Source organism: Lithobates pipiens, unplaced genomic scaffold, assembly GCF_037356315.1.
Source record: "Lithobates pipiens isolate NorthernLeopardFrog02 unplaced genomic scaffold, aLitPip1_a1.2 Scaffold_13, whole genome shotgun sequence".
Classification (NCBI taxonomy): Eukaryota; Metazoa; Chordata; class Amphibia; order Anura; family Ranidae; genus Lithobates; species Lithobates pipiens.
Genome location: NW_027507718.1, coordinates 229,752,840 through 229,779,556, shown reverse-complemented (window position 1 = coordinate 229,779,556; position 26,717 = coordinate 229,752,840). Strand labels below are relative to the sequence as shown.

At 41.4% G+C, this 26,717-nt stretch overlaps 1 protein-coding gene across 1 annotated transcript in view; it reads right to left on the bottom strand.

Annotated features, from left to right (window-relative positions):
- The window catches only part of ZAP70 (zeta chain of T cell receptor associated protein kinase 70), a 168,195-nt gene that overhangs the window by 8,458 nt on the left and 133,020 nt on the right, over nucleotides 1–26,717 (bottom strand). Inside the window, exons 7-10 of the mRNA XM_077476316.1 lie at nucleotides 21,978–22,026; nucleotides 20,438–20,618; nucleotides 18,364–18,576; nucleotides 10,959–11,151 (exon numbers count right to left, since the gene is read on the bottom strand). Of these exons, the coding sequence (XP_077332442.1) occupies nucleotides 10,959–11,151; nucleotides 18,364–18,576; nucleotides 20,438–20,618; nucleotides 21,978–22,026 (636 nt within the window). The remainder of the gene's footprint in view (nucleotides 1–10,958; nucleotides 11,152–18,363; nucleotides 18,577–20,437; nucleotides 20,619–21,977; nucleotides 22,027–26,717) is intronic.

Below are 26,717 nucleotides of genomic sequence, written 5' to 3'. Positions count from 1 at the left end.
AAGTTTGTAATTTTCCCGCAACTTGTGGCAAAATATAAAATATTCCATGGACTCAACATGCCTCTCAGCAAATAGCTTGGGGTGTCTACTTTCTAAAATGGGGTCATTTGTGGGGGTTTTGTGCCATCTTGGCATTTTATGGCCTTCAAAACTGTAATAGGTAGTGAGAAGTGAAATCAAAAATTTACGCCCTTAGAAAGCCTGAAGGCGGTGCTTGGTTTTCGGGGCCCCGTACGCGGCTAGGCTCTGAAAAAGTCCCACATATGTGGTATCCCCGTACTCAGGAGAAGCAGCAGAATTTATTTTGGGGTGTCATTTCACATAGCATGTGTGAGCAATATATCATTTAGTGACAACTTTGTGTAAAAAATAAAAAAATTTCATTATTCAATCGCTTGAGGCAAAAAAATAAAATATTCAATGGGCTCAACATGCCACTTATCAATTTCCTTAGGGGGTCTACTTTCCAAAATGGGGTCATTTGGGGGGGTTTTGTACTGCCCTGCCATTTTAGCACCTCAAGAAATGAGATAGGCAGTCGTAAACTAAAAGCTGCGTAAATTCCAGAAAACGTACCGTATATACTCGAGTATAAGCCGAGATTTTCAGCCTCTTTTTTGAGGCTGAAAGTGCCCCCCTCGGCTTATACTCGAGTCATCGCTGTCTGCCCGCTCGATCAGCGTGTCGAGCAGACAGACAGCGGCCATTCTATAATTCAAAAGCCGCGCCTCCGGCTCCGCCTTCGCCTGTGATAGGCGGAACACTGAATTTCCCAGCAGCCTGTGTTCCGCCTATCACGGACATCGTATCATCCTCGTACTACGGACGAGGATGATACGATGTCCGTGATAGGCGGAACACAGGCTGCTGGGAAATTCAGTGTTCCGCCTATCACAGGCGAAGGCGGCGGCGCAGCTTTTGAATTTTACAATGGCCGCCGAGGCGCCGACGAAGAGGGCACGGGACGGAGGCAAGGCAAGGCACGGCACGGGACGGGACGGAGGCAAGGCACGGCGGCAAGGCACGGCACGGGACAGAGGCAAGGAGGCAAGGCACGGGACGGAGGCTCGGGACAAAGGCTCGGGACACAGGTAGGCTGGACACACACACACACACACACACACACACACACACACACACACACACACACACACGGATGGAGACACACACACACAGGGATGGATGGAGACACACACACACAGGGATGGATGGATGGATGGAGACACACACACACAGGGATGGATGGATGGATGGACACACACACACACAGGGATGGATGGACGGACACACAGGGATGGACGGACACACAGGGATGGACGGACACACAGGGATGGACGGACACACACACAGGGATGGACAGGCATGTCTCACCCTCGGCTTATACACGAGTCAATAAGTTTGCCAGTTTTTTTGGGGGTAAATTGGGGGCCTCGGCTTATATTCGGGTCGGCCTATACTCGAGTATATACGGTACCTTAGTTTGTAGATGTGACAACTTTTGCGCAAACCAATAAATATACAGTTATTGACTTTTTTTTTACCAAAGACATGTGGCTGAATACATTTTGGCCTAAATGTATGACTAAAATTGAGTTTATTGGATTTTTCTAATAACAAAAAGTAGAAAATATCATTTTTTTTCAAAATTTGCGGTCTTTTTACGTTTATATCGCAAAAAATAAAAATCGCAGAGGCAATCAAATACCATCAAAAGAAAGCTCTATTTGTGGGAAGAAAAGGACGCAAATTTTGTTTGGGTACAACATTGCATGACCGCGCAATTACCAGTTAAAGCAGCGCAGTGCCAAATTGGAAAAAGACCTCTGGTCATTGACCAGCAAAATGGTCCGGTCTGAAAGTGGTTAAAGTAACACCAAAGTAGCATCCAAGTTACATCCAAGTTTCACTACATAATTGCACTGAAAGATGGACCAAAATCTAATTACAGCAGTGCGACTTGAGCCTAAAAGGTAATTCATATAACATGTAAAAATACAAAAATATTTAAAAGTCAAAAAGTAAAAGAAAATATCTGAAAAAGTAGAATTTGCATACATATACAAAACCACTAATTTAGCTGGCTACCCAGCGTGGAGAGGCACCCCACCCCCTCCAACTGCTTCCCAGTCATATCCGAGCTTACCGGAGCAATCGGTAAGCCCAGAGCAAATCCGATCCGTCGGGAAGCCTTCTTGGAGGGCCAGAGCGATGTCTGATGTCACTTCTGCCTCTTGGCCTTTAGGGGGTTTTTTTTCCCCTTAAAGCAAAATTATATATATATATATTTTTTTTGCTTTTAAAGGTAAATGAGAGATCTGGGGTCTTTTTTGACCCCAGATCTCTCAATAAAGAGGACCTGTCCTTATTTCTATTACAAGGGATGTTTACATTCCTTGTAATAAGAATGAAAGTGATCCAACAAAAAAATAATAATAATAATTATTAAAGGGACAGTTGAAAAATAAAATATAAATAAGAAAAAATAAATGAATGCGCCCTATCTCTCCAAGCTTGTGCGCAGAAGCAATTGCATACGTAAGTCAAGCCTGCATATGTAAACGGTGTTCAAACAACACATGAGAGGTATCATTGCGATTGTTAGAGCGAGAGTAATAATTCTAGCACTATATCTCTTCTGTAACTCTAAATAGGCAACTGGTCAAAAAAAAATTAAGGCGACGCCTATGGATTTTTAAGTACCGTAGTTTGTCGCCATTTCATGAGCATGCACAATTTTAAAGCGTGACATGTTAGGTATCTATTTACTTGGCGTAACATCATCTTTCACATTATACAAAGAAATTGGGCTAACTTTACTGTTTTTTTTAAATCCGTTAAAGTGTATTTTTTTCAAAAAAATTGAAAGACCACTGTGCAAATACAGTGTGACATAACATATTGCAATGCTCGCCATTTTATTCTCTAGGGTCTCTGCTAAAAAAAAATCTAGAAAAAAAATACAGATTTTTACTTGTAAGCAACAAATGTCAGAAAAAGGCCTGGTCTTAAAGTGGTTAGTTTGTACAAATCTATAGTTTTCCTTTTTGTTTTAGTATATATAGTATATGGTTTAGGGGGACCTAAATAGATTTTCAAATTACTAATATGTTTAAGAACTAAACAAAATGCTCGGCCTTGACTGATTGAAGTAAGAAGGTACACGGCAATAACTGGTTAAAATAAACAAATGTAAAGTGTAAAACTCTAAGGCCATCTTGTGTTCACCTTAAAGAATTACTTCTGTTAGAATGGTAGAAACAACTCAGGGCTCATTTACGCCAGAGCTCTGTGCATCATGATTGCACATGACATACAGTCATGGATTTTTTAGGTTGTGCTGAAATGCATTTTTACAAAGTTTTGCACTTCGATTTTTAAAGCTTTTTTCTTTTATTTTTTTAACTTAAGAGCACATTGACATGAGCTTTGAAAACACTGTGTACAGATGTATGCATCTGTAAGTAGCAGTATATAAGTATATGGGCATATTTATTTACTTTTAAATTGATGAAGAAATTAGATTTTTTAACATTTTTATTATTGGATGTGTTTTATAGCAGAAAGTAAAAAAAAAAAAAAAAAAAGTATATATTTTTTTTAAACTGTCGGTCTTTTTTTTGTTACCCGATCCGCTACTAGCAAGATTTACAAGCACTCGTGCCACTCTGCACTCCTGCGCCTTCTGTTCTCACTACCAGAGACCACGAGTCAGAGGAGTAAGACTAGCTCATCATTTTAGGCTCTGCTACCATTTCTATGTTCATGTTCAATTTTTTTTTTTTATATATATAATACTTCAGAAAACAAAAAAAGAATCATTCAATTTTCCTACTTTGGCCAAAGTAAGAAGTTCTTTTGATAACCCACCTCCTCTGTTACTGATACTTACTGTTTCCCAATGACCCGCTGCTGCATTCCTAATTTAATTAACAGGTTCACCTTTAAAACATGTTACATGTTGTGCCCATATTTAGGGTGTAATATGTAACACGTTGGTAATCACCAGCCTCCTCAACCTCAGAGCCCCTGCAGACAGCAGGCAGGGGTTCTTCTCTCCCACAGCAGCTGCACATTTAATCCTTTTATGACCACACCTGTTTTGACACTTTTTGTTTAGAAGTAAAATTTGGAAAAAATACACATGAATGATTGAATGAATGAATCTTAATGCAAAAGAAAAAAACACAAAATATATCCCCTTTTCTTTGTAAAAAAAAAAAAAGAAAAAAAGATGATGTTACGCCCAGTAACTTAACATGTCACACCTTAAAATTAAGCACACTCATGCAATGGTGACAAACTACGATACTTACTTATACTTACAATACTATGGATAAAAATATCCATAGGTGACACTTTACATTTTTTTTACAGGTTACCAGTTTAGAGTTTCAGAGGAAGTCTAGCACTATAATTATTGCTCTCCCTATAAGGTTTGTGGCAACACCTCACATTTGTGGTGCGAACACTGTGTACATATGCGCGCACAACCTATGTATGAATGCGTTCGATTCTCTGTGGAGACTTTGGGACACTTTAAAAAAAATTATATTATTAATTTTATTACATTTTATTTTTACACTGTCCCTTTAATGTAACAGTTTTGTTCCTATCAATAGAAATTTAAACTTCTCTTGTGATAAAAATAAGACATGACAGGCCCCCTTTATGGAGATATCTAGGGTCTATGAGATCCTAGATATCTCCTCTACCCTGGAGAAGAAAAAAAAATTATATTCTAAGTAATAACACCCTGCTACTAGAGAGAGGGCACATTTCTCAAAGCACTGGGGTACACATAAAGTGGAAAGGGGAACTTTCTGACTGGTTTCTGGTGGGAACTTCCCGTCGGTTGTCCTCCTGTTCCCTCAGAGTATTGAATGTACTCTGTCTCATTGCAGGTAAAATAGACTATTCTCTGGACCATAGCTTTGACTAAGGTAAATGGTCTAGTTTATGTTCCTGTTGTGCAACCAGAGCGTGATCAGAGAACAAGCTGCATGATTATCAATGTAGGTTTGTCAGGCAGGAAAGGGGGAGGGAGCAACTGGTGCAGGTTGCGCCAGCTGGCATTTAGGAATCTGGGTGATCTTTGCATTATTGTTGGGATCCCTCCAGAGTCTGCAGCCGCTCGGTGACATCACAGGACAGCGCAAGTAAGTTCACTTAGAGGGTTGGCATAGTAGGGTCCACAAGAAGGCAGCTTTTCCTCTCGGTACTTGCCATGTGTTCCTGCATGGGTAGTTTGTTCCATCAACTGGAAGATAATTACTGTTGCTAAGATTGGTTTGTACGTGTATTGGTCCTAGCGTTAATTTGGGGTGCAGGGACAAACTCCACTAGGCCAATTTTGCCTGCAGAAGGCAGAGTGAGAAGACCTGATTGAATAGCTTCTGGGATTTTGAGTTGAGGACCACCAACTAAGCATACTCATTGCTTGGGTAGGGTAAACACTGAGAGTCAGCTGTCGTGGTGGTTGGTTGGCAAAGGCTGATGGACAACTCTCTTGTGATAAAAATAAGACATGACAGGCCCCCTTTATGGAGATATCTAGGGTCTATGAGATCCTAGATATCTCCTCTACCCTGGAGAAGAAAAAAAAATTATATTCTAAGTAATAACACCCTGCTACTAGAGAGAGGGCACATTTCTCAAAGCACTGGGGTACACATAAAGTGGAAAGGGGAACTTTCTGACTGGTTTCTGGTGGGAACTTCCCGTCGGTTGTCCTCCTGTTCCCTCAGAGTATTGAATGTACTCTGTCTCATTGCAGGTAAAAGAGACTATTCTCTGGACCATAGCTTTGACTAAGGTAAATGGTCTAGTTTATGTTCCTGTTGTGCAACCAGAGCGTGATCAGAGAACAAGCTGCATGATTATCAATGTAGGTTTGTCAACTAGTCTCATTGCAGGTAAAAGAGACTATTCTCTGGACCATAGCTTTGACTAAGGTAAATGGTCTAGTTTATGTTCCTGTTGTGCAACCAGAGCGTGATCAGAGAACAAGCTGCATGATTATCAATGTAGGTTTGTCAGGCAGGAAAGGGGGAGGGAGCAACTGGTGCAGGTTGCGCCAGCTGGCATTTAGGAATCTGGGTGATCTTTGCATTATTGTTGGGATCCCTCCAGAGTCTGCAGCCGCTCGGTGACATCACAGGACAGCGCAAGTAAGTTCACTTAGAGGGTTGGCATAGTAGGGTCCACAAGAAGGCAGCTTTTCCTCTCGGTACTTGCCATGTGTTCCTGCATGGGTAGTTTGTTCCATCAACTGGAAGATAATTACTGTTGCTAAGATTGGTTTGTACGTGTATTGGTCCTAGCGTTAATTTGGGGTGCAGGGACAAACTCCACTAGGCCAATTTTGCCTGCAGAAGGCAGAGTGAGAAGACCTGATTGAATAGCTTCTGGGATTTTGAGTTGAGGACCACCAACTAAGCATACTCATTGCTTGGGTAGGGTAAACACTGAGAGTCAGCTGTCGTGGTGGTTGGTTGGCAAAGGCTGATGGACTTCTCTTGTGATAAAAATAAGACATGACAGGCCCCCTTTATGGAGATATCTAGGGTCTATGAGATCCTAGATATCTCCTCTACCCTGGAGAAGATTGCACATGACATACAGTCATGGATTTTTTAGGTTGTGCTGAAATGCATTTTTACAAAGTTTTGCACTTCGATTTTTAAAGCTTTTTTCTTTTATTTTTTTAACTTAAGAGCACATTGACATGAGCTTTGAAAACACTGTGTACAGATGTATGCATCTGTAAGTAGCAGTATATAAGTATATGGGCATATTTATTTACTTTTAAATTGATGAAGAAATTAGATTTTTTAACATTTTTATTATTGGATGTGTTTTATAGCAGAAAGTAAAAAAAAAAAAAAAGTATATATTTTTTTTAAACTGTCGGTCTTTTTTTTGTTACCCGATCCGCTACTAGCAAGATTTACAAGCACTCGTGCCACTCTGCACTCCTGCGCCTTCTGTTCTCACTACCAGAGACCACGAGTCAGAGGAGTAAGACTAGCTCATCATTTTAGGCTCTGCTACCATTTCTATGTTCATGTTCAATTTTTTTTTTTTTTTATATATAATACTTCAGAAAACAAAAAATGAATCATTCAATTTTCCTACTTTGGCCAAAGTAAGAAGTTCTTTTGATAACCCACCTCCTCTGTTACTGATACTTACTGTTTCCCAATGACCCGCTGCTGCATTCCTAATTTAATTAACAGGTTCACCTTTAAAACATGTTACATGTTGTGCCCATATTTAGGGTGTAATTTGGGGTGCAGGGACAAACTCCACTAGGCCAATTTTGCCTGCAGAAGGCAGAGTGAGAAGACCTGATTGAATAGCTTCTGGGATTTTGAGTTGAGGACCACCAACTAAGCATACTCATTGCTTGGGTAGGGTAAACACTGAGAGTCATCTGTCGTGGTGGTTGGTTGGCAAAGGCTGATGGACAACTCTGAATGTCACTGTATACTTTAATCGTTTGCTGCCTGCCCACAGTACATTTACTGTGGAAGGGCGGCACACTACATTGCCACCGAACTTCTGGGTTTGGGGAGCACATGAACGCCCCCCCCCCCGACCCATGCCTGTGATTGGACACAGCACAAGTTTGCCAGCAGATTTCAGCCAATGATTTATGGCTGAAACCTACTGATTGGCTGTCGCCGATTACAGCACAGAGTTTTTTATTGACATACAGACAGAACTCTGTACATACACAGCAATTTGTCTGTTTGTTCTCCCTCAACTCTAAGTATGTAAAAGCAGTACACATTACACTTGTTAGGCACACATTTAACCCCTTCATTGCCTCTTGATGTTATCATCTTCCCAGGCCAGTATCATCAGTACAGGGGGCAGTATTATCACTGATTACTGTATAAGTGACACTAGCAATATCAGTGTCAGTTAGTCAGGTAGTGTCTCTCCCAGCCAGTGTCTGTTAGTACCAGATTTCCCTCCACACTATCACAGTCCCAGTATAAGTCGCACCATTAGTAGTATAGTGTATGTATGGATCAGTATCTTGATCACGATCAGAACTATACTAATGTCCCCAAAGACATGTAGTAGAATGCATTTTGGCCTAAATTAATGAAGACATTTTATTTCAAATGGATATTTTTTATGACAGAAAGTTGAAAATATTGTTTTTTTTTTTCAAAATTTGGGGTATTTTTTAATTTAAAGAAAAAATAAATAAACCCGTGGTGATCAAATACCACCAAAAGAAAGCACTATTTGTGTGAAAAAGAAAAAAATCATTTGCATACAGTGTTGCATGACTGCACGATTACCAGTTAAAATAGCAGAGTGCTGAATATAAAAAAATGCCCTGGTCATGAACGGGGTAAAATCTTGTAGAGGTCAAGTGGTTAAAGGCAACCATGCACATGTGTAAACATTTTCAGGTTATGATGATTTTAGAGAAGTGTATAGGTAACCCCAGACTAATCTAATGGGAAGCAGGGTAGCTAATGACTTTGTTAAAGTACCAGTATCATACTTTTCCCTAAGAAGCTGTGCTGATTGCTGAAGGTTTTTTTTCCTCATAATTTCTAAAGAAACAGATTTCATAAAGCCCCATCACATTTCATTTTATGTCTTCTGGAAAAGTCTGATTCCTCTAGTTTCTTTATAAATAATGGAACACTTGCATGGCATGGGACATATTTATTACACATTTAACATATAACAAATGTGTCATGTGTAAATCATGCAGCAGTCAGCAATTGTTCAAAGTCCAGTAACTTCAAAAAAGCAGCTATACAGAGGTGAGTACAATTCAAATGCCAACCTGGAGCTCTACACAAAGTGAAACAATTGGAGGGTTGTATTTCTGTCCTGGGACATTAAAGTGGAAGACCACCCTAACACTAAAATATCTAAATCTACAGGCATCCATGATCTAAGACTAACCTATCTAGCCCTGTAAAAATGAAATCGCTATACATATCTTTTATGAAGTCACTCCAGTCCTGTCTCCAGCAGCGGAAGCTCTGCAGAGGAAACAGCCGACAATGGCTGGGAAATTAATGGGAAGTGACGTCACCCATAGAGTTACTATGGGGCTTCCGTTGTTGGCTGCCTCCTCTGCACCCGCCTCCACAGAGAAACTGCTGCTGACAGCTCAGTGTGGGACTGGACCAAAGCAGCTTCAAAAAAGGTATGTTTAGCGATTTCTTCTTTACAGGGCTAGATAAATTAGTCTTAGATCATGGATGCCTGTCGATTTTGAGATTTTAGTGTTCGGGTAGACTTCTATTTTAATAATTATAACATAATATTTGATACTAGATATTTGGTAGCTAGGTGGCAAAATACCCAAATACCATGCCAGTACATTTTCAAGGCAGTTTCATAGTTTCATAGTTAGTTAGGTTGAATAAAGACAACAGTCCATCCAGTTCAACCTGAGTGAGTGTCTACAATTGTCCCTATCCCTGTACATTGCACACTCACATTGGTCCCTATCCTCAATGAGCCCACAATCCAAGGTCCCCATTCATATACTAGGGCCAATTTTGGACAGAGGCCAATTGGCCTACCTGCATGTCTTTGGATTGTGGGGGGGGGGGGGGGGGCTGGGGTGCCTGGGGGAGGCCCATGCGGGCACAGGGAGAACATGCAAACTCCAGCAGGTAGTGTCATGGCTGGGATTTGAACCAATGATGCCTCTTGCTGCTAGGTGAGAGTGCTAACCACTACACCACTGTGCCGCCCTCAGTGCTTGAGAGGATTCCCCTTTTCATAGTAAAACTCTTCAAAGAACTCTTCTAATACTGAAGGACATGGGGACATGTCACAAAAAAACTCTGCTTACATATTAAGCACTATAGAAAATATAAGCACTGTATAATTAGTCAAAAAAAGGGAAACTATCAGATCTTGCCCTTGGACATGAGCTATGAAAACTCTAAAATAATATGCTTGCATTAGGTTCTAGACATCTGTGCATCAGTACTGTAACTTATGAAAAGTAAACCAATAAAGTTTTCCTATTGGGACTAAGATGGCTACCACTGCCTAATAGGTTTCACAAAATTCCATATCCCAGAGGTTCAAAGCAATGCTATGGCCAAAATGAGAAGCATTCTGCATATAGGTAATAAAGGCTTCTGAAGACACTTATCCTGTCTTTTTGAGATATTTTCCAATATCATTTATAAATATTTCCCATATGGTTAATGACTACATGTTTAGCCTCTATTTGCTTTTTATGATCCACCAAAAGCGCTGCATATTTTGCTTGGTTTTAATATGACTTACTGTACTGACCAATATGTGATGTAATGTAATATAATGTAATGACTACAATGTAAAAAATTGCTCCGGCAAAAATACCAACTCCATACAATAACTGACATGACTCAGAATCCAGAAACGTCAGTGTAGCACTGGATGAAAGATGCAAGGGTCTGTCGGGAGTCCAAAAACTCATTGATCTTTTATACACACCCACTAATTACAAGCAAATAGATCACAGCTGAGGACGGTTACATTTATTAGCCATTTAAACCCCTTTGTGTCAACTTGTGTGCATGTTATCAGGCCAAAATCACCAGGGTATGTAAAATTTTGATCAGGGTCATTTGGGTAGTTTCTGTTGCCATTATGATTTAAAAAGAGTAAACACAGTCGATTGAAAATAAATGGCTTCAGCCAAACACTAACCATTAATGAAAGAAATGTTTTTGTGTTATCATTCATATTCTATGAAAAATGGCCAAGAAATCATAAATTTGCCCAGGGTATGTAAACTTATGAGCACAACTGTATATATTTTGATAGGTGTTTGCATCAGTGATGACACACTTGTCAAATTTAAGGTTCTCTGGATCACATATGAATTATATATACTAATATATAACTTATATATACTAATATATAAGAAAGGTTATGAAAATAGTCTCTATTTCAATCCTAAACAATAACATTACCGTGTAGTAGTTGTTATCCACTGCAAGTGCCTTCGAGAGACCAAAGTCACTTATTTTTGCATAATGTTGGTTTACAAGAAGGACGTTGCGAGCAGCCAAGTCACGATGCACAAAATTATGTTCCTCTAGATATTTCATCCCCAAAGACACTTGATGCATTAACTCTGCAATATTACTGATAGACACTTCGTCCCTGCAGAAAAGAATAGAATATATAACTGGTGTGACAGTAGCCCTCACCCACATTTGCAGTTGTGTGGTTTCACCTTTTTTTTGTAAAGTACAACTTCTTTATGTACCAATATACCATTAATGCACCTGTGTTGCAGAAAATCGAAAGCCGTCCCTATGTTCTGGAGCAAACCTCACCTTCTCCTATATAAATCTCGTTCATGATTTCCTGGTATCTGTCCTGTAGGACGCTAAAGAGCCTTGGTAGAGTGAGGAAGTTCTTATTGAACCACACCCTGCTCCTTCCCTTTTCCTCCAGGAGATTGCTCCCTCCCACCTCTCTTCTACATTAGATTTGCTCAGTGCTGCAGTGCTATCTAAAACCTGCCTTCAACTCAAGTGCATTGACTCTCACCTACAGCTCTAGTAAAGCATTGCTCCCCTCTCTGTGCCCACCTTCTCTGATAAAGTTATTGTCAGTCGGCAATGTTCTTTCTCAATACATAGTCAGTGTTCTCCTCTATTGATGCATTGCTTTTGTATCTCTCCTTCTCTCTGCATATTATTCATTTGGCAGAGTGTGCACACTGGAGCAGGAGAAGGAGCCAAGTGATTAAATAACAGCCTATGTGGAGCAGAGCTGTAGTATTGAAATCAGGAGAATTGTGTCCCTGGAAGTCTGTAATACACCAACAATGAACTAGGTTACATGTGCCCACGAGGTGGAGGGGTGTCAGGAATCTGCAGCTGGGAGATGACCAGATATACAGTATGTAGCTACACAAAGAACCTAGGACCAGACCATAGGTATATATCTGTAGCACCCTGTTGTTTAGGCAGGGTTGCTTCTAAATTTACCTGCCAGGTATAGCTACCTTGGCTAACTGTTGAAGATCAATTGCTTTCACTCTAAGTTTGTAATTGCTGCACTTCTCTTTCTTGCCGCTAGGTGGCTCGGGTATCTGGTGGCATTAGATATGAGAAGGGCAATGCAAGGTCAGATTATGGGTATATGGGGTATCCCAGTCAATGGGCAGGGGTTTTCTTAAATCCCTTGGCCTGCTGGGAGAACCTATATATTTGGGTGTAGTCAGGTGATCAGGGTTTTCTGTGCAACCTGGGTGGCTGTCTGGGTGGATGTGTGTTCTACTGCTAGGGCTGCACGGCCGGAGTTTGGGCCTATCCCGGGCACATCTGGCTACTAGGCTGTCTGAGGACCCATCCAGAAGCAACCGCAGCGGTTGGGATTGTGGAGGGTTGGGATTGCGGCTTATGGTCCAACCAGAAGTAACGGTTCTGCTGGAAAGAGAACCTTTCATGGCCAGAGGCAGAGGGGAAGCTGTCACCACTAAGGGACCAACAACCTTATTAATAGAGACCACAGTGAGTAGCTGAAGCAAGTACCAGAGCAGTATTCTCACCAACCGGGGACGGTGAAGAATCTTTAGTGGGTATCAAGCCAGGGACCCAGCCAGCGGAGGTGACGCTTGCAGAGCAGCCCTGTGTGTCAAGCCAGGGACCAAGAAGGCCAGTGGGGTGAAGCTTGAGAAGTATCTTGAGGGCCAAACTAGGGACCCAGCAGAGAGGCAGAGTGACGCTTGAGGAAGATACTACCGTGAAGATTGAAGGAGCTTAGGGATTCAGTGGCAGTGAATCAGTGGGTCTAGTGAGAGACTGGGAGCTCAGTGGGCTGAAGAACTACAAGAAGTTATTGTAGTGGAAGTGAAAGAACTGTTACACTTTGTGTTAGGAACCGTTAAAGACTGTTGCCATAGGAGACAGCATTCCTATACATGCAGATGTGGCATCTTGCTGGATGCCTTTCCCTGCATAGATGTTCTCCTGTTGAAGACTCTGAGCCTGTCAATTAATCTTGCAATTACCTAAGGGTGTCCTGGCCCTAACCCTATCTCTCTCAAAATTCTGTTAAGAGAAATAAAATCTCTTTTGCATTCAAGAAGTGTCTGGCGCCCAATGACTCTAACTACTTAGCACCCACTATGCCTCACAACCACATAGGGATGTCAGCTATCTCTGGCCGTGGAGGTTTTCATTAGACCAAAGGAGGTTGAAAACCTTGCTACAGATCTTTAAATTGAGATTTGTTTACAGTGAAACAAACGACAATCACACACCAGCAAACAGTAAAAATGAAAAAACTCCAGTGACAAAATACCTGATTAACTTAACAGAGACCTAACAATTAACTATATACAAAATATATGCAAAATGAGGGGCATGGATAACAGGGAATACCAGGGATGCAAGGAAGGGGGGAATCAGGAACAAGGTGCAGGAGTAAGCATCAGGGTACAGGATACAAGGCTAACTCAGGAGCAGGATAACCAGGCATAAGGATCTGGCAGCAAGGATGACAATCAAAACACTGATGCAAGTTGCAATAGCAGAGGCGGGACTTATTTACCCTCCCAGCAGCTGGGGCTAGGTGAAACTAATTGCAGGAACATGCTGGCTGCTGGGAAATACTGCCTGATGGTCACTGAAGCTACAGCTTTCAGTCACAGAACCACAGTGCCACCAGCAGGTAAACCAGGTCCTGCCAAGGGATAGGAGAAAGACAGCAGATAGAGAGAGAAAGATTCCCTGATTTAGATGTAGCACTAACCCCCGAAGGAGCTGCTGGTTTGATTGGGCTTACCGTTACCTTCTTCTCCTCGATTTGTGTCTAGGGGTTTCCCGTGGTAGATACCCAGTAACTCTAGAGACTGATGACAGATCCGCATGAAGGGATTTTTATTGCAAAAACTTAGACAACGAAGAGTCTCTTTAAAATAGGATCAGAGGGTTAGGAAGGAAGTTCAGGTACTCGTAATGTCAAAGTCAATAATTAAGGACTTGCTTACTTTGACTAGATCCAGAGAATAGCCATTCACAACTGGATGTTCACTCAGGTTGGATAGTCTGTCTCCCACAAGGCCTAGCAGCCAACAAGGTGCTTCACTCAGGAACAAGTCTCTGCCACAGACATTGTTGTAGTTCTTACAGGAATACATCTCTGCCACAGACGGTGTTGTAGAACTTCAGGAAACTAAAACTTTTGGAACACTCGTGTGATTCCTGGATCTTTCAGCCAGCTTGGCGATACCCATGAGACAGGATTCACTTAGGTACTTCAGACCCTCCAGGCTCTTGCTAAGAAGCCAAACCGTACGTGGCCTTCTTCTGAAGAGTCCCCCCCTGGATAGCTGCAAAATTACTGGGCCTCTCCAACTACCGGAGACGGCACCGGACCACCTTGGAATTCTTCTTTAGTTTCCTTGCCTTGGGCTAGCCAGCCCCAAGACAACAAGTCGGGTGGATCTGCACCCCAGGCCATAGCCTTCCTGGGGGCTGGTCAGGAGGACCAGGACCATGGAGTCAGAACATACTTCTGGACCGGAACTCTGAACCACATGACATCCGCATCTTAAGTATCCTTTCCCAGAAAGCACAACAAGAGTGACACTCCCACTGGGTGGGCTCCGAGAGAGAGTAAACTTAAAGCACCCAACTAGACCGTGGTTCCATGCCTGCCAGAAGAGACAGTGCCCCTTGTGGCCAGGCTGAACATCCTGTAGTCCAGTCAGACTGATGCTGAGGTCCAAATTCAGAACAATTGTACCCAAACCAAACTACAGTTCAAGTGTAACATTACCTTTCAAAAATGCATAGCGCGTGCTCTTCAGGAGCCGGCGCTACATAAGTGTTCCACATGACAATTTCTGCTGTCATGAGGCCACTGGATCAGAACAGACAAAGTAACTAATATTTATTAGAAGAGGATCAGCCATGGTAGTCCCCATTTTTTTTAGTTTTTTACACAAAAAAGTACAAGGGTGCATAGGTTCCAGGACATGTACAAACAGAAAATGGCTCAATGTCATTCATTAGTGAATAACATAGACAGGCTTTAGAGATATGAAGTTGCAAATTTAGTCTCCACTCCAGTAACAGAGTGAGCAAGTAGTCTCAGAAGTTCAGTCCTATTCTAAACCTAAGTACTCAGTTCAGGTTAAGTAATCCCTGCACAAATCAGGGAGAAGTAAAAAAGCACAAAAGAGGGGAAAGAAAGGGGAATTAAGGAGGGGAGGAGTTGAGTAAAATATAAATTTGCCATGGATCCAAAGCAAATCCAGAGGTGGACACTACCTCGTGCCCCATGGCAGGTGCTATCATTAAATAAACACACTCAGAAACTGTGAAAAACAAAATGAAACATGAATGAACAGTTAAAAATATAAAATCCACTCTGCAGTGTCCAATCAGTGAAGTCCAAATATGATGATCTTGAATAAAGTACCAAGTGAATAATTATGAGGATGAGGCCCTTCCGGAGACAGCAAAGCCACATCAGCGTGAGCCTATGCCAAAAAAGTAGGATAAATAAGGACACCCCTTCAGTGCACCTCCACCATCCAATCCAAAATATGCTTAGTTACTTGATAGATTTGACTTCTAAATGATACGTCATCAAAATGTGCCTATGTCACATAAAAATGTGTTGTTCCGCAGACAATTTGAAACTTTACACATGACTCCCCTCTTTCCAATGTTATGATCATGGCCATAGTAATGAAAAGAAAGCCGGGAGACCACATAGCATAAATCCATTAAAAAAAAAAAAAAAGATTTTTTAAAAGCAATGTCAGGCTCTGGGCTCAAACCTGGAACCTCTTCTGTGTCTGGCGCTGACTTTTCTCACTAAGTTATTTGGAAAGCTGGACTTCTCCCTGCCTGATCTCTTGGACAATCCTGCCTAAACCATTGGATAACCCTGCCTTGTGTCTTGATTGCTGTTGAACCTTGAACTCCTTGCTCCTCCCATAAACTTCCTATATAAGGCTTGTCTCTGGCCTCTTTGCCAGGTTATTTTGCTTTCTCAGCCAGTGCCTTGCTCTTGTCTGCGCTGCTGCTGTTCATATTTTGCTACCACTTGTTATTGACCCTTGGCTTGTTCCTTGACTACTCTTCTGCCTGATCCCAAACTGCAACTACTCATTACCGGCCTTTTGGCTTGTTTACTGACCATGCTTCTGTTTGATCCATATCTGCTTATCCACTACTGGACCCGAGCTTGCTCACCTGCTGGTGGGGATCCTGAGGACCGTGACCTGGTACTAACATGCAGCTAAATCCATCTCCACCATCAGGAGCTCTGGTGAACACCAGTAAGTACTTAGACTCCACGCCTCAGGTTAACCTGCGTCATCTGCCAGGGTGACTGCCTGTGTACCTCCCCACTTGTTGGTGGTAGACCTGCAACTGCTATAGCAACTGGTCTTCGCACCTGATGCCTGATCGTGACAACAAACTGATAACACTCAAAAACATTATCGTCTTATGTGCATATGTATACAGAATCCAAGCCCGGGGCTAGCGCAAACCACTCCTGGGATTCGGGTGCATGATGACATCACATACGTCAGCTCCACCCTACAAGTGTCATCACAACTGACATCATCTGGGGAATGGAACCGACATTCAGCCATCATGCAATATATATAGACCACAAACAGAGGTAACCATAAATGAGGGAGGACCGGGATGGATCCAAGCCTCAATTTGAAATCTATAGGAACACCAAGCCTCTATTGGATGTTGAGGTGAAACATATGAACACCACAAAAGAAGAAGGCTGGATCCAAGCCTCTCATTCACATCAGACCTGGTGTCAGTTCATCTGTGGGACCTAGTGACTATGAACACACCGCAGAGGTTGTGAACCCAATGGCTGTCTGCTGAGGGTCAATGGTTCTGAAAAGCAGCTACACAGGGTTGCAGCCACGGTCCTGGAAAGGGAGCTAGAGCATAAGATTCCCCAGAGCACAGATTCTAAGAGCCAGCAGGCTTTCACCAGGGCCTCTGATGGTGAGGATGGACTTGGCTGCAGCTGACTCCAGGTTGCGGCCCACAGGGTCTCCCAGCTCACGCTCACGACTGGCTCTGGTGGATAGAGAGAAAGAAGCAGTCGCAACAAGGAATAGTCAGAAAGACGAGCCAAAGGTCAGGGCAACAAGCAGATAGGGATGGTCAGAAGAATGAGCTGAAGGTCAGGGCAACAAGCAGACAGGGATGGTCAGGAGAACAAGCCAAAGTCGGTACACAGGAGTCAAATGTAGAGCACATGGCAATAATCACCATGGGAAGCTTTAACACAATTGTTGTTCGGGCAAAGCTGGCTTGCCATGCGTGGGGTAAAATAGTATTTCCTGTTAGAGGCTGGGGGGGAGAAGATTACTTAAACCCACATGTATGAGAGCCTGGTCCCTAAAGCTGATACACAGACCAGAGAGGTAAGCAGACATTCAGGGCATGAAACATTACTGGCGATTCATGAACCAAGCCTCTATCTAAATCTGAAAAGAAAAATTCAGAACAGGTTTCTTCGTAGTTGTTACAAAATATATAACAATTAATATCCAATGGAAAACCATTCAAAATGAGAAAAATAGAAGCCTGGTGAACCTAAGGGTGGAAGGGACGATCCCTGATCACTATGATATATGTAATCATCATCATCACTCATATATATTAGACCAAAAGATATAAAAAAAACAAAGATATGCATAGCCAAGATAGTCCAAAGATATGCATAGCACAGAACAGAACATTGAATGTCCACCAAGAAAACAAGCAGAATATTCTGTAAAATGGTTCCTCTCACTTCCTGTTTTGGCTATGGGGCAGGAAGTGAAGGGAAATCTCCCCAATGGGAAACAGATAATAAATATTTACCTTACGGGGTAATAACCTTCCCTTACTCTATCCAAAATCAAAAAAGTTTTGCCTTTAGTTCTATGTTAATTAAATGTGTGCTCCATGTTTAATCCCTGCCAAACTGCAATTAATGGAGGCTGATTTTATCCTGTTACAGGAAAGTTGTTGCATGTAGCATTTCTGGAATTTGACAATGCTTATATGACAGATAGGTGTCACCCCCATTCATTTCTGTGTTAAACAGGGGGAAGACATACAGAACCTTTTTAATGAATAATGTGGCATATCAGGCTATCAAATGACCAACATTCTAATTGTTTGGTTTAAGATGTCACATAAGCTTTTCTGACTGCATCAGTCTCCTGAATTACAGTATATACCCTTAGCATATGAACAAGGGGAAAACACTTCACTAATAGTAGCCAAGTCTGTGTTTCGCCAAACCACTACATTTATGTCACATTGACTTGAATTATGATTTTAGTATTTCTTTAGCTAATCTTAAATGTTTACTTACTTCTTACTTGGCAAAAACTTGTTGAGGGGTCCAGCTGATGCAATTTCCATAACCAACATAAGGCACTCTGCCTCGCACAAGCCTATCATTCTGACTATGTATGGATTGTCCAGCTGGTGCATAATTTCTGCTTCCTTCATCATTTCCTCTCTTATTGCCTTCTCACTATCACTCTGTAGCTTCAGCATCTTTATAGCCACGTCAATTTGTCGCCTGAAAAACAAACCATTACCTCTGTTACAACAGAGTTTCCAAAAAAGACACATTGCATACATTTTTCTGACAGTAAAGAGCAGTTCGTTTCTGTGTGTGTCAGGAAAGTATGTGATTTAAATTGAGCTCCTGGCGCACAGTAATGTGACAAAAAATAAAAAAAATACTGTGCAGGTGACAATAGCCTAAGTGAAATAAAGCTTCTTGCAATATCACAACAAAACCAATTGTGCAAAAACATACATAATAAAAATAAAAATAAATAAAGTTCAAAGTAAATAATTTCAAAAAAAGTCCATATAGTGCTTGAACACTAAAGTGCATAGTGACAGATCAAAAGAAAGTTCATTGAAGTAATATCCCAAAAAATTTGATTGTTTAGATGAAATTCCACCTGGTGCACCTCCACCGTGATAATAAACAAGATGTGAGCTTACCAGATATTTAGACGACATGTTATAAGAGTCTAGACAAACATTTAAATACTGATCTAGTACTCAAGGCGAATCCCTCAGTGGTTAGACCGGAAAGGAAGGTAACATGACTGGCCAAACAAACCCCGGGTGTTCCTCAGACGTGACCAATAAGGAAGAAAAAGGGGGTCCACGTACTATACAAGCTCAATTGGCAGGGTTAGTCGTAGAGGATATAGTCTATGCCTGAACTAACCAGGACGTAGTCTATGTCTCAACTAACTAGGGCATAGTCTATGTCTGAACTAACTAGGACGTAGTCTATGTCTGAACTAACCAGGATGTAGTCTATGTCTGAACTAACCAGGACGTAGTCTATGTCTGAACTAACCAAGACGCAATCTATGTCTGAACTAACCAGAACTTAGTCTATGTTTGAACTGACCACGTCAACTGAGCTTGTATACAAGTTGTTTTTATCCTGGAAACTAACATTTTAACCACTTACTCTTCACTGGATTGCTGTAAGTGTTTAGTAACCTTTTCTCAAAATAAAAAGTTTTTACAGTTTTACACTATGTGGATCCCCTTTTTCTTCCTTATTGGTCATGTCTTAGGAACACCAGGAGTTGATTTGTCCAGCAATATTACCTTCCTTTCCGGTCTAGCCACTGAGGGATTTGCCTTGAGTGCTGGATCATTATTTAAACGCTTGTCTAGACTCCTATAACGTGGAGTCTAAAGTTCTGGTAAGCTGACATTCTGTTTATTATCACGGTGGAGGTGCACCAGGTGGATATTAACTTAAACAATCACATGGACTTTCTTTTCATCTGTCACTATGCACTTTAGTGTTCAAGCACTACATGGACTATTTTTTAATGATTTACTTTGAAATTTATTTATTTAGAGCTGCAATTATCATTATGTGCAGTAATGTAAACCTAGCTTAAGTGAGACACAATAATAGACTGTAAATTAATAGATTTCTACTAACATATGCTGTCTTCGTGCTGTTTAAATTTGTTACGAATTTAATTCTATATGTCGCCCTTCAAAAAGGGCAAATTTAATGTGTTTTATTGTATGTTGTCTATAGTATTTTCTGATTTGAGACAGCATCTCTCATCCATGTCATCTTATTGAATTAAAGCACTAGCATTTATTACAGAAATAGAGTGCAAAATCTGGGGCAGCTTCGCATGGTAGCTAAACAGCTTCTAATTTCAGCTTGTTCAAATAAGCTTTGACAAATAAAAACTGCAAGCTGATTGGTTTCTATGCAGAGCTGCACCAGATGTTGCTCTCTCTAGTTGTAGTAAATCAAACTCTCTGCGGAGATTGTGCTTTTCAATTGCCATGCAGGTTGCACTATAACACAGCTGTAAGTCTGCAAACATTTTACAAACGGGGCTGTAACTGTTTCAAATTGAACTACCGTAATTTACCTTTTCATCTTGTAGACTCCTTTCTTAACACAGCCAAAATTTCCAGCACCCAGGTCAACTTCATCTATGAGAAGCATATCTCTCTTGAGGAAGACTTTACGGTCTTTTATTTCCTCTGGATCGCTGTATGGGCTGTCATAAACACTGGTGTCCATGGGCAAAAGTCTTGGTTTTTCTCCAGCTGCAAAGAAACATAAATGAACATTTAATGACTATTATAGGTTGTTTATGGCACATTCCTACAGTTGTCACGTATGTGAGACTTCTTTAATTGATATTAGGAACTTCAAGAAACAGGGAAAGAATTGTAACTTTGGGTCCACCTTCATCTTCTATCCCCACTTCAACATATTGTGCTGGCAGCGCATTTACCCAAAGTTAGATGAACACAGCATACGACTGGATATGGTACATCTGTGGCACCATTTAAGCAAACATAGCTGACACTATATAGAGTATATTGAAGGGAGAGGCATGAAGAAAAGTCCTGCAGCCAGTAGCCATGACTCTGGTTTGGCCTATGGGAGGAGCTATTGTTTACTCCTTTCATCTTCAGTGGAGCTAGTTTGCTAGGGGTGCAGCTGGTGTGTAGTGATGCACAAATAGCAAAGTAATGAGTTGCAGGGATCCCCAGCTAGTGTGGCACATGCATGACCATTTGCAGGTGGTCCATGCAGACATTTTACTACTATTCCATTTTGGTAATGGACCTTGCCTCTAAAAATTCACTGGTAGCCATCCAATGGCTACCGGATCAGATTAGAAAGACTGTAGCTAATGCCTAATGGTGCCATTGCTTTCATGTCAGTCCACAGTTTAATAGGCTTGACCTTCCTGTGTCTCTATAATATGACATATTTGTATACTGTAGTCCTGGAAATAGAAGCAGAGGTGACAATCAATGCTAAATTTAGTAAAGAAAAACTTGCACCTAATGGAAGTTGGGGATCAGGTTTTATTTTATTCAAGGGTACTCATTTTCAAGTAAAGCTGAATTCTCTGAGGCATAAAGAGCCATGGAAGGTCTTACTGAAGCCATTTAGAATAATGCCACAGAAGTGACATAGCAGATAACAGGTGGACAGGTATCTTACACATCTGGAAATGTCTACAAATGAAGACTCTTTGGCTGCTGTAGCGCTGTGATTTTTGGAGTCACAGACTGTAGAACAAATCCTTTTTTTTTTTTTCCTTTTTTTTTATGGGATGCTTTTGATAAACGTATTTTCCAGAGTCACTTCTTCGTATGCTCTAATGCCCCCACTGTAGGGTCTCCTGCAATAGTAAATTGCTGAAGTTTGTATTACATTGTCATATTAATCTGATTGCTCACAGGAAATATGTTACTTTTTCTTAATAATGAGCATCAAAACATTCAGCCATTAAATTCATTTTGGCATTTGAAGCTGTTTCATGCTTTGTGTGTTGGGTACCTATTATAATGTATATGTAACCAAATATTCTAGTTACTTACATTTCTGATAGCTATAGAGGGAAAATACTGCAAAATGCCAGAATTTCAATTTCACTGTGTTCTTACCAATAAAAGGTTCAGGGGTGTAGCCGTCAGAATTAGCTGCTGATGGTCTCTGGGATAAAACAAGGCAAGATATTAGAAGACCAAATCATTTTTCATATCTAAGCTTAGTTGATTACTAAAACAATTACTGTAGCTTTTAATCATTTTTGTAAACCTCTAGCTTAAATACTTTCAGTTACTGATGCAAATGGGTTGATTTAAAGCGGTAGTAAACCCGCTATTTTTTTTTTTTTTTTTAACACCTGCAAAGCAAAAGGCATAATGAGCTAGTATGCACCGCATACTAGCTCATTATGAAATACTTACCTTAGAACGAGGCCCCGACATCTGGCACGATCCACGCCGAGGGAGCTGACATGCTCCCTCTGCGTTTCTTCCGGGTATCGCGGCTCCGGCGCTGTGAGTGGCCGGAGCCGCGATATCGTCACTCCCGCGCATGCGCGCGGGAGATTTCTTTCCGGCCGCTGGCCACTGCCGGATTTTCAGGCCGAGAATCCCCTCGTGCGCATGCGCCGCTACAGTCAGCGGCGCATACCGAGGGGAATATCTCCTAAACCGTACAGGTTTAGGAGATATTTTTTTTACCTACAGGTAAGCCTTATTATAGGCTTTCCTGTAGGTAAAAGTTACAAAAAACAGTATACAACCACTTTAATAAAGGCAAATAGGATTTTCACTTTGGAAGGAAAATTTCCCTTTGCAAGGATTTTTCCCATAGCTTAGTGATCAAGGTGAAGCTCTGCTGACTTCCATCGTGCAATCATGTGCCAGCAAAAACACACTTTTTTTATTAATATTGTTCTCCTTGCATGTGATTGGGTATTCTTTGCAAGGTGAATTTTCACCACTTTCACTATAACCACAACAAACTATTAGAAAAAAAATATTTAAAATATATATGCAGTGGGTAAAATAATTATTTGTTTTCCCACTTACAAAGAAATGAAGGGTCTATAATTGTTATCATAGGTGTATTTTAAATGATAAAGACATAACATCAATCAAAAATGCAGAAAAAAACACAATAAAAATGTTATAAATTGAGTTGCAGTTCAGTGCGTAAAATAAGTATTTGATTACTCTACCAACTAACAATATTTCTGGCTCCCACAGACAGACTACAGTATGTGGTCATGTGGTACACAGGTTAGTCCTATCAATTTAAGAAGGTGCTCCTAACTAAATCTCGTTATGTGTATAAAAGACACCTGTCCACAGAATCTCTTTCTTCCATTCAAACCTCACCATCATGCGCAAGACTAAAGAGCTGTCAAAGGACGTCAGGTACAAGATTTTAGACCTGCATAAGGCTGGAATGGGCTACAAGACCTTCAGCAAGAAGTTTGGTGAGAAGGAGACAACTATTGGAGCAATTATTCGCAAATGGAAGAAATATGAAATAGCCATAAATCACCCTCAGTCTGGAGTGCCTTGAAAAATTGTATCTCATGAGATAAGAATGATCATAAGAAAAGTGAGGGATCAGCCCAGAACTACACAGGAGGAGCTTGTCAATGATCTCAGGGCAGTTGGGACCACAGTCACCAAACAAGCCATTGGTAACACAATACACCGCCATGGATTGAAATCCTGCAGTGCCTGCAAAGTCCTCCTACTCAAAAAGGCACATATACAGGCCCATCTGAAGTTTGCCAATGAACATCTAAATCAGGGATCAGCAACCGTTTTCCACTTAAGGGCTGGATTCATTGTATATGAATGCATAGGGGGGCACATTCACATACTAGTAAATGAAGATAATAATAATCCTTACCAACAAGAGTTTCTCCACGGGAGGAGCTTGTGAATGATCTCAAGGCAGTTGGGACCACAGTCACCAAACAAGCCATTGGTAACACAATACGCCGCCATGGGTTGAAACCCCAGAGTGCCTGCAAGGTCCTCCTCCTTAAGAAGAAACATGTACAGGCCCGTCTGGTTTGCTAATGAACATCTAAATCAGAGGTCAGCAATCTTTTTCCACTTAAGAGCTGGATTCAATGTATGGGAATGCATGGGGGGGGGGGGGGGCACATTCACCTGCTAGTAAATGAAGATAATAATAATCCGTGCCAACAAGGGTTTCTCCACCAAGTCATGTTTTGCTTGGGTAGGAATCAAATACTTATTTTACTCACTGAACTGCAACTGAATTTATAACATTTGTATCATGTGCATTTTCTGGATTTTTGGTTGATTTTGGTCTCTATCATTTAAAATAAACCTATGATAAAAATTATAGACCTTTCATTTTTTTAAGTGAGCAAACTTGCAAAATCTACATAGGATTAAATAATTATTTTCCCCACTGTATAATAGCCCCCATGGTAGGCAATGCACACTACATATGAACTACATGGGTGCATTCACACAGTAAAAATAGCATACATAATCCAGATGTGTTGGAGGCCCTCACATATCTTGAAACAGGAGCTAGTGCAAATCAGCAATGTTTATTGTAATGACCAGTATGTTTCAAGACCTGTGAGTGTCTCCAACACATCTAGGACGAGGTGTTTGAGGGATGCTATGGGGGTTATTTACTAAAACTGGAGAGTGTAAAATCTGGTGCAGCTCTGCATAGAAACCAATCCGCTTCCATTTTTTTTTTTTTTTTCAAAGCTTAATTGAACAAGCTGACGTTAGAAGCTGATTGACAGCTGCACCAGATTCTGAGTGCTCCAGTTTTAGTAGATCTCTCCTTATGTGTGTGGGGGAAACTAAGGTGGAATCTGGTCCAGGTGTTACCCTGGTAGTGTGGGATCCGAAACCAGGTTTTGATTCTCACTTGTGACCAGCAGCAGGTTGGATAAATAAGTAAGAGCTGGAGCAAGGCTCTGGACTAGGACTCAAGAAGCTATCTGACAGAGAGCTACATGGGGATCTCGCTCTGTAAGCCCTTGTACACACGGTCCGACATTCCGACCACAAAATCCGTCTGATTTTTTCTGACGGATTTTGTCTGAAACTGGTGTTGCATACACACGGTCGGACAAAGTTGTCGGAAAATCCGATCGTTCAGAACATGATGACGTTCGTTCGTTATGTTGGGACTACGTTCAGGCTAGTAGCCAATAGCTTTAGTCTCGTAATTTGATCTGAGCATGCGTGGCACTTTGTCCGATCAGAATTCTCTACAAATGATCGGACAAAGTCCGATCAGATCATGTTGTCGGAAAATTTTATATCCAGCTCTCAAACTTTGTTGGTCGGACATTACGACGGAAAAAGTCAGATGGAGCCCACACGCGGTTGGATTATCCGACAACACGGTCCGATCAGACATTTTCCGTCGGAATTTCCGACCGTGTGTACACGGACTAAGAGAAAGAAGAGGTTGGCAAAAGGTTTTTTTTTTTTTTGTGACTGGGAAAGCTGTTTAGTTCAGCCTTTCTCAACCCTTTCAACCCTTTCAACAGTACTGTTTAGTTCAGCCTTTCTCAACCCTTTCAACATAAAGGAACCCTTGAAATATCTTTCCGGCATCAGGGAACCCCTACTAAAAATGATGATATCTACAACTCATGATACATTAGTGTGATGGTCATTGGAAAGCATGCTCCTTACACTTTTGGTCATTGGGAAGAATTACCCTCCTACAGATAGCTAAAAAGATCAATGTATGAGTGGGAACTTATCTGAGAGGAAGACATTGCTGATTGCTCAAGGAACTCCTAGCAACCTCTGGAGGAACCCTAAAGTTCCACGGAACCCTGGTTGAGAAACCCTGGTTTAGTTAGTGCTTTCATGGCAAGTCAGAATTTTAAGAAAGGACATGATGTTTGAACTGCCTTTTTCCCCAGGGAAGGAAATCCCCACATGAACTACCCTCCAATAGGGATGGCCGAATGGTTCGCCTGGCGGTCGTTTCGCGGCAAATTTCGGCTGTTCACGGTCCGCCCGATCGGCGGACTATTGCCGCCGTTCGCCCCACGGACTTCCGTGTTTACTGTGTAAAAGAACTTTGACCTATGATGACACATCCATCATGGGGTACAGGACAGCCAATTGAGACATTAGAGCACATGGACACTTGGACATTCCCCCTAACTTAGAAATAGACCCGATCTGGCGGCCATTTTACATTCTTTCTTCTGTCACTATAGGGAGAGATTGCTGTGTGGAGCAGGGAGAGACTGCAGTGACCCAAATCGCTAGATATTTGGTCCACAAAAGTTCTTTTCAGGACTGGTATAGGTATACTTCAGGATACTACTGATTTTTGCAGCAGCCTGTCATTTGTCAGTGTAGAGAGAGGGACAGGACACTGTGTGCTGCAGGGACAGTCAGTTTAATCATTAGCTGTTACAATTAGGTCCACAAAAGTGCTATTCAAGTTATTGTTCCAGCAGCCTCTGTTTTGTCAGTTTAAATAGGGACAGGCAGGAGGCTGTGTGTGAGGCAGTGAGGGACAGTCAGTTTAATCAGTAGCTGTTACTATTAGGTCCACAAAGGTTCTTTTCAGGACTAGTATGGTAATAGGCTTGTACACGTATAATATTCTTTCTTCCAAATATAGAAAGAATATTATACTTGACTGCTGCCCTTCTGCTGCAGTAGTCCTTTATCAGTATAGGGACTGAGGTACAGTCTGCTAATCATTCACAACCTACTTGTTCCACAAAGGTCCTTATAAGGACTGGTAAGGTATAGGGTACTACAGTACATAGGGTTGGGTGAGGTACAGTCTGCTATTCCTTAAGGACTGGTATAGGTCCACAATACATAGGGTTGAGGTGC